Raw genomic sequence first — 15,313 nt, 5'->3', positions numbered from 1 at the left:
AGTCGCACCCCGGCCACTCCCTCTTCTCCCCTCTCCCATCAGGGTAAAGGTATAGAAAACGCACACCTCCAGATTCAGGGACAGTTTCTTCCCAGCTGTTACCAGGCAACTGAACCATCCTACCATAACCAGAGAGCAGTGTTGAACTACAATCTATCTCTTTGGTAACCCTCGGGACTATCCTTGATCAGACATTGCTGGTTTAACCTTGCACTAAACATTATTCCTTTATCATGTATCTATACACTGTAACTGGCTCGATTATAATCATGTATTGTCGTTCCGCTGACTGGTTAGCACGCAACAACAAGTTTTTCACTGTACGTCGGTACAAGTGACAATAAACAACTGAATTAAGATTGAGGCAGCACCTCTCAATTCAACATAACATTCTCCTTCAAGAATTTTACACCATGCAGGAAATTCATCTACAAGGTTCTGAAAATTACAACATGTCAAAAACCTTTGGTTCTGTACATCACCAAATTTTATAGACTTTAGAGATACAGCGTGGAATCAGGCCAGTCGGCCCATCTGGTCCACACTGGCCAACGATCAACTTGACTCACGAACCTGCACGTCTTTGGAGTGTGAGAGGAAACCGGAGCACCCGAAGAAAATCCACAGGGTCAGAGAGAGAACATACAAACTCCGTAATGATCGTAGTCAGGATCAAAAACCGGGTTCCTGCCGCTGTAAGGCAGCAAATCTACCGCTGCGCCACCATGCCGCCGAATTCAGTGAAAATGACAACATTCGATGTAAGAGGACGGAGTAAACTCCAAATTTTATCAGCCTCAAAACGATAATTTTTGTTTTTCAATGAAAACATGAAACATTGAGGAAAGTGTAACTCACTATATAATGAATTTAATATAGCAATATATAATATTCATTGTTTTTTCTTTTGTTTTCTTGAATTATTAATGTTTTATATATATATATATATATACAAGTATGGAGGGTCTGAATAGTATACAAACATAGAAAATAGGTGCAGGAGTAGGCCATTCGGCCCTTCGAGCCTGCACCGCCATTCAATATGATCATGGCTGATCATCCAGCTCAGTATCCCGTACCTGCCTTCTCTCCATACCCCCTGATCCCTTTAGCAAAAAGGGCCACATCTAACTCCCTCTTAAATATAGCCAATGAACTGGCCTCAACTACCTTCTGTGGCAGAGAATTCCACAGACTCACCACTCTCTGTGTGAAGAAATGTTTTCTCATCTCGGTCCTAAAAGACTTCCTTCCCCCTTATCCTTAAGCTGTGACCCCTGGTCTGAAGGGTCTGAACCTGGAAACGTCAACCATATCTTCTCTCCAGAGATGCTGCCTGTCCCGCTGAGTTACTCCAGCATTTTGTGTCTATCTTCGGTGTAAACCAGCATCTGCAAAGCTTTTTACTGTACTTCGGTACATGTGACAAATAAACTAAACTCTATAATAACTGAAACGTTCAGTGTGTATATATACAAATATATATATATATATTGTTTACATAATACATAATATTCAATTCAACATAATGCTCAATTCAACATAACACCAAGAATTTTACACCATGCAGAAAATCCATCGTGTTACATATTCCTGCCGCTGCAAGTAAGAATTTCATTGATCTGTTGGGACATATGACAATAAAACACTCTTAACTTTACTCTTCCCTGACACGAGTATGTTGTAAAACTTTCTATCAATGGTACAACTGCCCACACTAGGTGTAGATTCCTATCTAACTCCTGCCCTGCAGTTAACCATTCTGCTCCTGGCCACACTCTGTGCATTGAAGTCCAACAGGCAATGGGGATTGAGATCACGCTGGGATGTTTCTCCCTGATGCACTGCAGTCAGCTGCAAGTGTGGACACAGCTGCTCCCAGCCTCACAAGGTATGTGTATGCAACTTCTCCTTTTCCAATGTAAAAAGCACCCAAACAGCTGAAAAAAGTGTTCAAATGGCCTTCTTATTTTACACTGCATAGTTTAGTTTAGTTTACTGTCACGTGTACCGAGTCTGCACCGACCAGCGATCCCCGGACATCTATATACTAAAATTCTCGGTTGTTTGTTTGTTTGTGACCGAACTACAGCCAAAACAGTACACGATAGCGCAACAATTTTAGGCCCACCTTACTAATCGTTGTCACTTTAATGGTAATGCAAGTAGTTTTATTGAAATTGGTGTTATATTTTTTAAGTTATTCACATTTTAAAGTTTAAATATATTTCCTAGGGAGGGAGGGGGGGGAGGGAGGGTGGGATGGAGGTGGTGGAGGGAAGGGGGAGAGGGAGGGAGGGGAAGGAGGGAGGATAAGTGGAGTTGGGGGGGATGCGGTGGGTGAGGGGGAGAGGAGGGGGAGGGGAGAGGGAGAAGGGTTGTAGGGAGGGTGGAGGGGGAGTTGAGGGAGAGTGGGGTTGTAGGGAGGGGGGGAGGAGGAGGGAGGGAGGGTGAGGAAGGAGGGAGAGAGGGGGGAGGGGAGGGAGAGGAGGGAGGGAGTGGGAGGAGGGAGGGAGAGAGGGGGGGGGAGGAAGAGGAGGGAGGGAGGGGGAGGGGAGGAAGAGGGGGAGGGCAGGGGACAGGAGGGAGGGGGAGGGAGGGAGGTGGGGGAAGAGAGGGGAGGTGGATGGGGGGAGGAGAGGGTGCTGCACCAATGCAGGAGAGGTTTGGGCCCAACGGGTCCACTTGGTCTAGTTAACTCTATCCAACACACTAGGGACAATTTACATTTAGACAATAGACAATAGACAATAGACAATAGGTGCAGGAGTAGGCCATTCAGCCCTTCGAGCCAGCACCGCCATTCAATGCAATCATGGCTGATCACTCTCAATCAGTACCCCGTTCCTGCCTTCTCCCCATACCCCCTCACTCCGCTATCCTTAAGAGCTCTATCCAGCTCTCTCTTGAAAGCATCCAACGAACTGGCCTCCACTGCCTTCTGAGGCAGAGAATTCCACACCTTCACCACCCTCTGACTGAAAAAGTTCTTCCTCATCTCGGTTCTAAATGGCCTACCCCTTATTCTTAAACTGTGGCCCCTTGTTCTGGACTCCCCCAACATTGGGAACATGTTATCTGCCTCTAATGTGTCCAATCCCCTAATTATCTTATATGTTTCAATAAGATCCCCCCTCATCCTTCTAAATTCCAGTGTATACAAGCCCAATCGCTCCAGCCTTTCAACATACGACAGTCCCGCCATTCCGGGAATTAACCTAGTGAACCTACGCTGCACGCCCTCCATAGCAAGAATATCCTTCCTCAAATGTGGAGACCAAAACTGCACACAGTACTCCAGGTGCGGTCTCACCAGGGCCCGGTACAACTGTAGAAGGACCTCTTTGCTCCTATACTCAACTCCTCTTGTTACGAAGGCCAACATTCCATTGGCTTTCTTCACTGCCTGCTGTACCTGCATGCTTCCTTTCATTGACTGATGCACTAGGTCACCCAGATCTCGTTGAACTACCCCTCCTCCTAACTTGACACCATTCAGATAATAATCTGCCTTCCAAAGTGAATAACCTCACACTTATCTACATTAAACTGCATCTGCCATGTATCCGCCCACTCACACAACCTGTCCAAGTCACCCTGCAGCCTTATTGCATCTTCCTCACAATTCACACTACCCCCCAACTTAGTATCATCTGCAAATTTGCTAATGGTACTTTTAATCCCTTCGTCTAAGTCATTAATGTATATCGTAAATAGCTGGGGTCCCAGCACCGAACCTTGCGGTACCCCACTGGTCACTGCCTGCCATTCCGAAAGGGACCCATTTATCCCCACTCTTTGCTTTCTGTCTGTCAACCAATTTTCTATCCATGTCAGTACCCTACCCCCAATACCATGTGCCCTAATTTTGCCCACTAATCTCCTATGTGGGACCTTGTCGAAGGCTTTCTGAAAGTCGAGGTACACCACATCCACTGACTCTCCCTTGTCAATTTTCCTAGTTACATCCTCAAAAAATTCCAGTAGATTTGTCATGCATGATTTCCCCTTCGTAAATCCATGCTGACTCGGAATGATCCCGTTACTGCTATCCAAATGCTCAGCAATTTCGTCTTTTATAATTGACTCCAGCATCTTCCCCACCACTGATGTCAGACTAACTGGTCTATAATTACCCGTTTTCTCTCTCCCTCCTTTCTTAAAAAGTGGGATAACATTTGCTATCCTCCAATCCACAGGAACTGATCCTGAATCTATAGAACATTGAAAAATGATCTCCAATGCTTCCACTATTTCTAGAGCCACCTCCTTAAGTACCCTGGGATGCAGACCATCAGGCCCTGGGGATTTATCAGCCTTCAGTCCCATCAGTCTACCCAAAACCATTTCCTGCCTTATATCAAGCCAATTGATCTGCAAACCTGTACGTCTTTGGAGAGTGGGAGGAAAGATCTCGGAGAAACCCCACGCACGCGGTCACGGGGAGAACGTACAAACTCTGTACAGACAGCACCTGTAGTCGGGATCGAACCAGGGTCTCTGGCGCTGCAAGCGCTGTAAGGCAGCAACTCTACCGCTGCGCCACCGTGACCGCCCCATGTTGCGCGCTATCCAGTCAGCAGAAAGGCAATATGTCATTACAATCGACCCATTTAAAGTCTCTAGATGAAATGTTGCTGTAGGAATAGAGATTTAAGAGTGTAGAGCGACTGTAATGTGAGTTTGTAGATCTGCTTCTGTGGCTAGCATGCCAATAGTTGCCTGGGTTGGGCGTCATTTTGGAGGGACTAACTAAACTAAACTAAATTAACCTTTTTTTACACTGCATAATTGAGGCTTGACAACACCACACAACTGAGGCTGGTTTATAGACAATAGACAATATACAATAGGTGCAGGAGGAGGCCATTCGGCCCTTTGAGCCAGCACCGCCATTCAATGTGATCATGGCTGATCATTCTCAATCTGTTCCTGCCTTCGCCCCATACCCCCTGACTCCGCTATCCTTAAGAGCTCTATCTAGCTCTCTCTTGAATTCATTCAGAGAATTGGCCTCCACTGCCCTCTGAGGCAGAGAATTCCACAGATTCACAACTCTCTGACTGAAAAAGTTTTTCCTCATCTCAGTCCTAAATGGCCTACCCCTTATTCTTAAACTGTGGCCCCTGGTTCTGGACTCCCCCAACATTGGAAACATGTTTCCTGCCTCTAACGTGTCCAACCCCTTAATAATCTTATACGTTTCGATAAGATCTCCTCTCATCCTTCTAAAGAGATGGGCAGACTGGATAGGGAATACTGTACAAAACAATTCTTTTCTCTTTAGCGACGCAGCATGGAAATAGGCCCTCCGGCCCACCGAGTCCAAGCCGACCAGCGAACACTATCCTACACTCTAGGGACGATTTACAATGTTATCGAAGCCAATTAACCTACAAACCTGTACGTTTTTGGAGTGTGGGAGGAAAACCAGAGCACCTGGAGAAAACCCACGCGGTCACAGGAAGAACGTACAAGCTCCATACAGACAGCACCCGTAGTCAGGATCGACCCAGGGTTGTTGTGAGGCAGCAGCTCTACCAGCTGCGCCACCGTGCAGCAGATATGTAACTGAAACTAACCACTGTAAACGTTCTCCATGCTCTTCTGCTAAACTTTAATAAACGCATGCAGGAGTATGTCAGGGAAGAATCTATGCCCAGGTACCTAAGTGCCAAAGGTCAGCAGTCATTACAAATCCCCTCCAGCAATGACCAACCAAAGTTGCATCGTTTTGACGACAGAGGGAATATCGTGAATAACATTTAGATGCATTTAGATAAAGTCCAGTGAAATCCGATCAAAGATAGTCCGAGGGTCTCTGAGGCAGATAGCAGCTCAGGACTGTTCTCTAGTTGTCGGTGGGATGATTTGGTTGCCTGATAACAGCTGATAACAGATAACCTCTACAAAATGGAAGAGACATGTAAACAAGGAGCAGGGGGTAAGGAGAGAGTTTTAGGCCATGCCTCGCACGACCACCAATTATGACATGGATCTACTGAGGATACTTACAGACTTATTCCACGAGAGCCCGGTGGTGTGGTACTTCTTGATGTACGCCTGGAGCTCTGTCCAGATGCTGAGGAAGGATCTGACCCATTCTACATGTCTCCTGTCACTGTAATTGAATAAGATCGAATAGAACAACGGTGATTAATTTTTAAAGAATTTAGTTAAAGCTATTTAAACAAAGAGACTGACTAAAGAGCAGTAGAATCGTAGAGTCATACAACAGGGAAATAGGCCCTTCAGCCCCACCGACCCATGCCGACCACGACGCCCCATCTATCCCAAGATGGTGCCCAAGCCAGGTGACTCTGTGCGTACTGGTCACAGAAGTGGATCTGAATATCACGCATTGCAATCGCTCCACTCTTAAATCTCTACACCGACAGCAGTTTTTAGAAACATTATTCACGTTATTCCCTTTATAATGTATCTGTACACAGTAGATGGTTCGATCGTAATCATGTATTGTCTTTCCGCTGACTGGTTAGCACGCAACAAAAGCTTTTCACTGCACCTCACTGTTTATACGTGACGATAAACTAAACACCTCTATAAGATCAACCGTCATCCTCCTGAGCGCCGACATCCTCGTAAATCATACGGCCATAAGTGATAGGAGTATAATTAGGCCCATAGTCTACTCTGCCATTCAATCATGGCTGATCTATCTCTCCCTCCTAGAATTAGGCCATTCGGCCCATCAAGTCTACACTGTCATTCAATCATGGCCGATCTATCTCTCCCTCCTAACCCCATTCTCCTGCCTCCCCATTGCCTCTGACACCTGTACATTAGCAAATTTGCAGATGACACAAAGCTGGGTGGTAGTGTGAACTGTGAGGAGGATGCTATGAGGATGCAGGGTGACTTGGACAGGTTGTGAGTGGGCAGATGCATTTTAATGTGGATAAATGTGAGGTTATCCACTTTGGTGGTAAGAACAGGGAGGCAGATTATTATCTGAATGGTATCAAGTTAGGAAATGGGGAAGTACAAAGAGATCTGGGTGTCCTTGTTCATCAGTCACTTAAAGCTAATGGCATGTTGGCCTTTATGACAAGAGGAGTTGAGTATAGGAGCAAAGAAGTCCTTCTGCAGTTGTACAGGGCCCTAGTGAGACCACACCTGGAGTACTGTGTGCAGTTTTGGTCTCCAAATTTGAGGAAGGACATTCTTGCTATTGAGGGCGTGCAGCATAGGTTCACTAGGTTAATTCCCGGAATGGCGGGACTGTCGTATGTTGAAAGACTGGAGCGACTAGGCTTGTATACACTGGAATTTAGAAGGGTGAGAGGGGATCTTATTGAAACATATAAGATTATTAAAGGATTGGACACGTTAGAGGCAGGAAACATGTTCCCAATGTTGGGGGAGTCCAGAACCAGGGGCCACAATTTAAGAATAAGGGGTAGGCCATTTAGAACCACGATGAGGAAAGACTTTTTCAATCAGAGTTATAAATCTGTGGAATTCTCTGCTTCAGAAGGCAATGGAGGCCAATTCTCTGGATGCTTTCAAGAGAGAGCTAGATAGAGCTCTTAAGGATAGCGGAGTCAGGGGGTATGGGGAGAAGGCAGGAACGGGGTACTGATTGTGAATGATTAGCCATGACCACAGTGGCTCGAAGGGTCGAATGGCCTACTCCTGCACCTATTGTCTATTGTCTAAATTAAGAATCTATCCATCTCTGCTTTAAATATATCCACTGACTTTGCCTCCACAGTCTTCTGTGGCAAATAATTCCACAGATTCACCACCGTTTTGTGTCTGTCTTCGGTTTAAACCCTTGAGTAGGAAGGAACTGCAGATGCTGGTTTAAACCGAAGGTAGACACAAAATGCTGGAGTAACTCAGCGGGACAGGCAGCATCTTAGTATAGAAGAATGAAGAAGGGTCTCGACCCGAAATGTCACCCATTCCTTCTCTCCAGAGACGCTGCCTGTCCTGGTGAGTTACTCCAGCGTTATGTGTCTGTCTGCTGTTCCTTCCTCCACTAAACTAAACTTAAGTTCTCCCTCATTACTGAAAGAAGAAATGGAGACATTATCTGGCTTTGTCACTGGTTGCCAAATGCACCTGTTGTGCAGCCTGTCGGGGGATGACTAATGCACCAAAAGGACTTATTCAGAAAGGGTTCAGACAGCCGATTTCTTAAGCGCATGTCATATGGTGGGCAGTCCAGAACTGCACACAGCAATTCCTTTGTCTTAAGTACAAATGAAACATGTAATCCACACCCTCAGATGCATGCATAAAACATTCAACACAAAAGGGCATTTGTATCAAGATCTCGGGCCTAAAAAGAATGAGTTTTGTCTGCAAGCAGAATTAGGATTCCCTTGGCTAACTTAGCAGTTGTGGAATCTGACTTTCATTAACAGCACAGTATCGGGAATTGTAAAAATTGTACAAAATGCTTGCACAATGTTCTCTTGTCTTGTTTTGTTTCAGGGCGGCACGGTGGCGCAGCGGTAGAGTTGCTGCCACACAGCGCCGGAGACCCAGGTTCGATCCTGACTACGGGTGCTGTCTGCATGGAATTTGTACGTTCTCCCCGTGACCTGCTTGGGTTTTCTCTGGGATTTCCGATTTCCTCCCACACTCCAAAGACGTACAGGTTTGTTGGTTAATTGGTTTGGTATAAATATAAAATTGTTCCTAGTATGTGTTGGATAGTGTTAGTGTGCTGGGATCGCTGGTTGGTGTGGACTCGGTGGGCTGAGGGGCCTGTTTCTGCGCTGTATCTCTAAACTAAACTAGGGTGTCAGGAAAACAACAAAATCTAACCATCTCATTTAATTTCTCTATAAAGAAACAAAATGTCCACAAAAACAATATGTCTATTAAACGTTTTTAATATTTGTCTGAAGAAGGGTCTCGACCTGAAACGTCACTTATCCGTGTTCTCCAGAGATGCTGCCTGACCCGCTGAGTTACTCCAGCACCCTGTGAAACATCACCTTTCCATGTTCTCCAGAGATGCTGCCTGACCTGCTGAGTGACTCTGAGTTACTCTGTGTCCTCTTGTATTAAAAGATTTCTGTTAATTCATTCTGTCAAATCCAGTGTTTAACGCTCTCACTTATTTTAGAAGAGTTTAGAAGGATGAGCGGGGTCTCATTGAAACTTACCGAATAGACTGACGTCTACTACAAACCTACCAACCTGCCAGAGGTGATGGGGAGAAGGCAGGAGAATGAGGTTAGGAGGGAGAGATAGACCAGCCATGACTGAATGGCGGAGCAGACTTGGCCTAATTCTGCTCCTATCACTTATGACTCCTATCACTGCGACTCGCCCTCGGAGGCTCCGGGGGCTTCGACCGCGGGCCATGTGGACGTCGGAAGCTCGCAGCCCCCTGAGTGGGGGCCGACATCGGGAGCTCCAGCAGCGGCAGCGTCTTCGCCCGCCCCGCTTGGGTCGGCCCGCTGCGGACCTTTCACCGTCCGGCGCGGCCTGGAACTTGGCGACTTCAACAGCCTGACCGCGGGAGAAGACAGCAGGGGAAGAGAAAAGACATTCTGGCCTTCCATCACAGTGAGGAGGGGATTGGAGGAGACTCACTGTGATGGATGTTTCTTTTTTTGTTTTGTGTGGTGTTGGTTGTGATTTTGTGTGAAATTGTTTATTTTTATTGCTCTATTGCTGGACTGTGGGTGACGGCTTTCATTTCACTGCACATCTTGTATGTGTATGTGACAAATAAACTTGACTTACCGACCTATTTTTCTGTTTCTATGACTCCCACATTATCTAGACTACACTTCTTCCCACCCTGCCTCTTACAAAGATGCTATCCCCCACTCTCAATTCCTCCGTCTCCACCGCATCTGCTCCCAAGATGAGATTTTGCACACAAGGACATCCAAGATGTCCTCATTCTTTAGTGAACGTGGTTTCCCCCCACTTCAGTTAAAGACGGATCCCTCTCAGGTGTCTTCTCTGTGACCCAGAGTTCCGTTCTTGCTCCCCCTCCCCCCACACGCAACAAACAGAGTTCCCCTGCTCCTCACCTGTCACCACACATCATCCTCCAACATTTCTGTCACCTCCAACGAGATCCCACCACCAGTCACATCTTCCCATCTCCACCCTATTTCGCCGTCCACAGGGACCACTCCCTCAGCAACTCCTTGGTCCACTAGTCCCTTCCCACCCAAACCACTCCCTCCCCAGGTACTTAACCCTGCAACCGCAGGAGATGCAACACCTGTCCTTGTACCTCCCGCTCCAGCCAGGGACCCCAGCAGTCCTTCCAGTTGAGGCAGTGGTTTACGCGCACCTCCTCCAACCTCATCCACTGCATCCGGTGTTCCCGAAGTGGGCTACTGTACATCGGCGAGACTAAACATAGACTCGGCAACAGTTTCGCTGAACACTTGCGCCCGTCCTGTCAAGGCCTAATGGATCTCCCGGTTGCCAAACATTTTAATTCCCCTTCCCATTCCCTTACTGACCTTTTTGTCTTGGGCCTCCTCCACTGTCAGAGTGAAGCCACATGTAAACTGTAGGAACAGCACCTCATATTTTGCTTGGGTAGCTTACAACCCAGCTAAATGAACATTGAATTCTCTAATTTTAGGTGACTTTAGTTTAATCCTGTAGTCAAGGATCGAACCCGGGTCTTTGGCGCTGTGAGGCAGCAACTTAGTTTAGTTTAGTTTAGAGATACAGCGCGGAAACAGGCCCTTCGGCCCACCGGATCCGCGCCGCCCAGCGATCCCCGCACACTAACACGATCCTACACCCACTAGGGACAATTTTTACATTTACCAAGCCAAATAACCTACAAACCTGTTCTTCTTTGGAGTGTGGGAGGAAACCGAAGATCTCGGAGAAAACCCACGCAGGTCATGGGGAGAACGTACAAACTCCGTACAGACAGCACCATGGTCAGAATCGAACCCGGGTCTCCGGCGCTGCATTCGCTGTAGGGCAGCAACTTTACCGCTGCGCCACCGTGACCGCCCTAAGGACTTCTATGAACTCCTCCCTCCCCTCCCCCCCCTCACCTACCCTCCACTGAAGGTGGGCTAACAAGTTCCCTCATGGGGGTCACAATCCTATCAGGGAATCTCCCTGCCTGAGAACATTGTAGCTGACCCCAATTTGTCCTGTGTCCCCCCCCCCCCACTCTCCCAACGACAGTCAGTTTGAAGAAGAGTCCCGACCCGAAACGTCACTTGTCCATTTTCTCCTGAGATGCTGCCACTCCCGCTGAGTTGCTCCAGCGTTTTGTGTCGATCTCACGCGTATGCTATTCCACTTTTGCACCCACTAAATACACACTAGGAGCAAATTACAGAGGCCAATTGACCTACAAACCTACACTTCTTCGGATGTGGGGGGAGACCGGAGCACTGGGAGTAAACCCACGCGGTCACAGAGAGAACGTGCAGACTGCACTCATACAGGACCTGAGGCCAGGATGGACCCAGGTCTCTGGCGCTGGGAGGCAGCAGCTCTTTCAGCTGAGCCACTGTGCAGCCCTTTATACATTGCCTCGGCACTACATTTATTAATGCACCAGTGAATCTGGCTAAAAGGAAAAAGGTGGTTAGACCAAAACAAGGTTATCTTACAGACTTGCAGGTCGGGAGTAGATGGGATGTGAGATGGGGAGACAGACAAGACCAGGGGCACGGTGGTGCAGCGGTAGAGTTGCTGTCTCACAGCGCCAGAGGCCCGGGTTCGATCCTGACTACGGGTGATGCCTGTACCGAGTTTGTACGTTCTCCAGGTGACTTGCATGGGTTTTCTCCAGGAACACCGGCTTCCTCCAAAGACGTACAAGTTTGTAGGTTAATTGGTTTGGTAAAATTGTAAATTGTCCCTAGTGCGTCTAGGATGGGTGCTAGTGTGCGGATTTACTGTTCGGCGTGGACTCGGTGGGCCGAAGGGCCTGTTTCCACGCTGTTTCTCTCTAAAACTAAAACCTGAGGTAGACACTAATGTATTGATCTCTAAATATTATCTTTCAAGCACTTACACCATACAATGTTGACACTCAGTGTTGAAACCCCACTTAACTAGTTTTCAGGATATTTTACTGTACTCCTGGAATATATTCGTTTAGTTTAGTTGAGATACAGCGCGGAAACAGGCCCTTCGGCCCACCGAGTCCGCATCGACCAGCGATCTCCGCACATTTAACACTATCCTACAAACACTAGGGCCAATTTTACACATACACCAAGCCAATTAACCTACAAACCTGTAGGTCTTTAGAGTGTGGGAGGAAACCGAAGATCTCGGAGAAAACCCACGCGGTCACGGGGAGAACGTACAAACTCCGTACAGATAGCGCCCGTAGTCGGGATCGAACCAGGGTCTCTGACGCTGTAAGGCAGCAACTCTACCGCCGCACCACTGTGGCCCCCCGATTCTAAATCTTGCAGAAACATGCAAACAGCAGATTTGAAACAGAGCACCATGTGTACAGGAGAACAAGAAAGGCAAACTTACGATTCCTTGAACTCCTTTAACACTCTGTTAGTATAGAAGGTGGCAGCATCGTTCATCTCCTTTACGAAAGGTCCAGGCTTCGGGGTCTGAGTTCACAATGAAGCAACGAAGCATCGGAAGAAGATGGATGCAAGGAAGAACAAGTTGGAAAGAGGAAAAGACGTTAGATTCAACAGAAAACTATTTGTCAATATCACCCAGTTACGTAAAAACACAAGTAAAGGGTGGCACGGTGTCGCAGCGGTAGAGTTGCTGCCTCACAGCGCCAGAGACCGGGGATCCATTCTGACTACAAGGTACTGTCTGTACGGAGTTTGTACGATTAGACAATAGACAATAGGTGTAGGAGGAGGCCATTCGGCCCTTAGAGCCAGCACCGCCATTCAATGTGATCATGGCTGATCATTCTCAATCAGTACCCCGTTCCTGCCTTCTCCCCATACCCCCTGACTCCGCTATCCTTATGAGCTCTATCTAGCTCTCTCTTGAATGCATTCAGACAATTGGCCTCCACTGCCTTCTGAGGCAGAGAATTCCACAGATTCACAACTCTCTGACTGAAAAAGTTTTTCCTCATCTCAGTTCTAAATGGTCTACCTCGTATTCTTAAACTGTGGCCCCTTGTTCTGGACTCCCCCAACATTGGGAACATGTTTCCTGCCTCTAACGTGTGCAACCCCTTAATAATCTTATACGATTAGGTTAGTTTAGATATACACTGCGGAAATAGGTGTATCTTCGGCCCACCGAGTCCGCGCCGACCTGCGGTTCCCATACACTAGCACTAACCTACTCACACAAGGGACAATTTTCAGTAACCGAAGCCGAATTAACCTACAAACCTTTGGAGTGTGGGAGGAAACCGGAACACCTGGGGAAACATAGAAACATGGAAAATATGTGCAGGAGTAGGCCATTCGGCCCTTCGAGCCTGCACCGCCATTCAATATGATCATGGCTGATCATCCAGCTCAGTAACCTGTACCTGCCTTCTCTCCATACCCCCTGATCCCTTTAGCCACAAGGGCCACATCTAACTCCCTCTTAAATATAGCCAATGAACTGGCCTCAACTACCTTCTGTGGCAGAGAATTCCACAGATTCACCACTCTCTGTGTGAAGAAATGTTTTCTCATCTCGGTCCTAAAAGACTTCCCCCTTATCCTTAAGCTGTGACCCCTGGTTCTGGACTTCCCCAACATCGGGAACAATCTTCCCGCATCTAGCCTCTCCAACCCCTTAAGAATTTTATATGTTTCAATAAGATCCCCCCTCAGTCTTCTAAATTCCAGCGAGTATAAGCCTAGTCTATCCAGTCTTTCTTCATACGAAAGTCCTGCCATCCCAGGGATCAATCTGATGAACCTTCTCTGTACGCCCTCTAAGGCTAGAATATCTTTCCTCAGATTAGGAAAACCCGCACGGTCAGGGGGAGAACGTAATAACTCCGTAGACAGAACCCGTAGTCAGGATCGAACCCAGGTGTCTGGCGCCCGTAAGGCAGCAACTCTACTGCTGCGCCACCGTGCTCCCTTCTTGTGTTCTGCCATGGTTTGTGACTGCGTAGGTTTCCTGCCACATCCCAAAAACGTGTGGGTTTGTATGTTAATTGGCATCTGTAAATTGTCCCCTAATATGTAGGAAATTAATGGGATAACAGAGAACCAGTGTGAATGGCTGATTGCTGGTCGTCGTGGACTCGGTGTTTCCATGCTGTATCTCAAACATATAAACACTGCAGTGTTCATTCAACAGGAAGTCTTGAGTTGAGTTTGAGCTTAGCTTATTGTCACGTGTACCGAGGTACAGTGAAAAGCTTTTGTCGCGTGCTAACCAGTCTGTGGAAAGACAATACATGATAACTATTGAGCCATCCACAGTGTAGAAACATGATAAAGGGAATAACGTGAATAATGTTCAGTGCAAGATAAAGCCAGTAAAGTTCAATCAAAATTAATCCAAGGGACACCAATGAGTAGTTCAGCACTGCTCTGCTCTCTGGTTGTGGTAGGATGGTTCAGTTGCCTGATAACAGCTGGGAAGAAACTGTCCCTGAATCTAGAGGAATGCGTTTTCACACTTCTATAGCTTTTGCCTGATGGGGGTGGGGAGATGAGAGAGTGGCCAGGGTGCGACTCGTCCTTGATGATGTTGCTGGCCTTGCCGAGGCAGCGCGAGGCATAAATGGTGTCAACGTAAGGGAGATTGATTTGTGCGATGGTCTGGGCTGCGTCCACAATCGGCTGCAATTTCTTGCTGTCTTGGATGGAGCTGTTCCCAAACCGAGCTGTGATGCATCCTGATAAAATGCTTTCTATGGTGCATCTGTAGATGTTGGTGAGAGTTGTCGGGGACACGCCAAACATCCTAAGCCTTCTAAGGAAGTGGAGGGATTGGTGTGTTTTCTTGGTCGCTGCTTCTACATTATATGGGTGGTCCAGGAGAAACTGTTGGCTATATTGACTCCTAGGAATTTTGTAGTTTTCAACCATCTCTACTTCGGCGCCATCAATGCAAACTGGGGTTTGTGTATCGCTTCACTTCCTGAATTCCAGTTCAGTTTAGCTTATTGTCACATGTACCGAGGTACAGGGGAAAGTTTTTGTTGCTTGCTAACCAGTCAGCAGAAAGACAATACATGATTACAATCGATCAATTCACCGCCAGCTTCGAGCCATTCAATGTGATCATGGCTGATCATCCAAAATCAATACCGCGTTCCTGTTTTCTACCCATATCCCTTCATTGTGTTAACCCCAAGAGCTATATCTAACTCTCTTGAAAACATCCAGTGAATTGGCCTCCACTGCCTTCTGTGGCAGAGAATTCCACAGAT

The 15,313-nt window shown here is 47.2% G+C and overlaps 1 protein-coding gene across 2 annotated transcripts in view; it reads right to left on the bottom strand.

Annotated features, from left to right (window-relative positions):
• The window catches only part of cap2 (cyclase associated actin cytoskeleton regulatory protein 2), a 142,547-nt gene that overhangs the window by 44,803 nt on the left and 82,431 nt on the right, over positions 1-15,313 (bottom strand). For both annotated transcript variants that reach the window (XM_078414714.1, XM_078414724.1), the window contains 2 exons: positions 12,478-12,563; positions 6,016-6,121 (listed from right to left, as the gene is read on the bottom strand). In XM_078414714.1, coding sequence (XP_078270840.1) covers positions 6,016-6,121; positions 12,478-12,563 — 192 coding nt within the window. The remainder of the gene's footprint in view (positions 1-6,015; positions 6,122-12,477; positions 12,564-15,313) is intronic.

The sequence above is a fragment of the Rhinoraja longicauda genome, chromosome 2, assembly GCF_053455715.1.
Source record: "Rhinoraja longicauda isolate Sanriku21f chromosome 2, sRhiLon1.1, whole genome shotgun sequence".
Taxonomy (NCBI): domain Eukaryota; kingdom Metazoa; phylum Chordata; class Chondrichthyes; order Rajiformes; family Arhynchobatidae; genus Rhinoraja; species Rhinoraja longicauda.
Note: the sequence above shows the minus strand (reverse complement) of the source record. Positions and strands in the feature narration are given on the sequence as shown.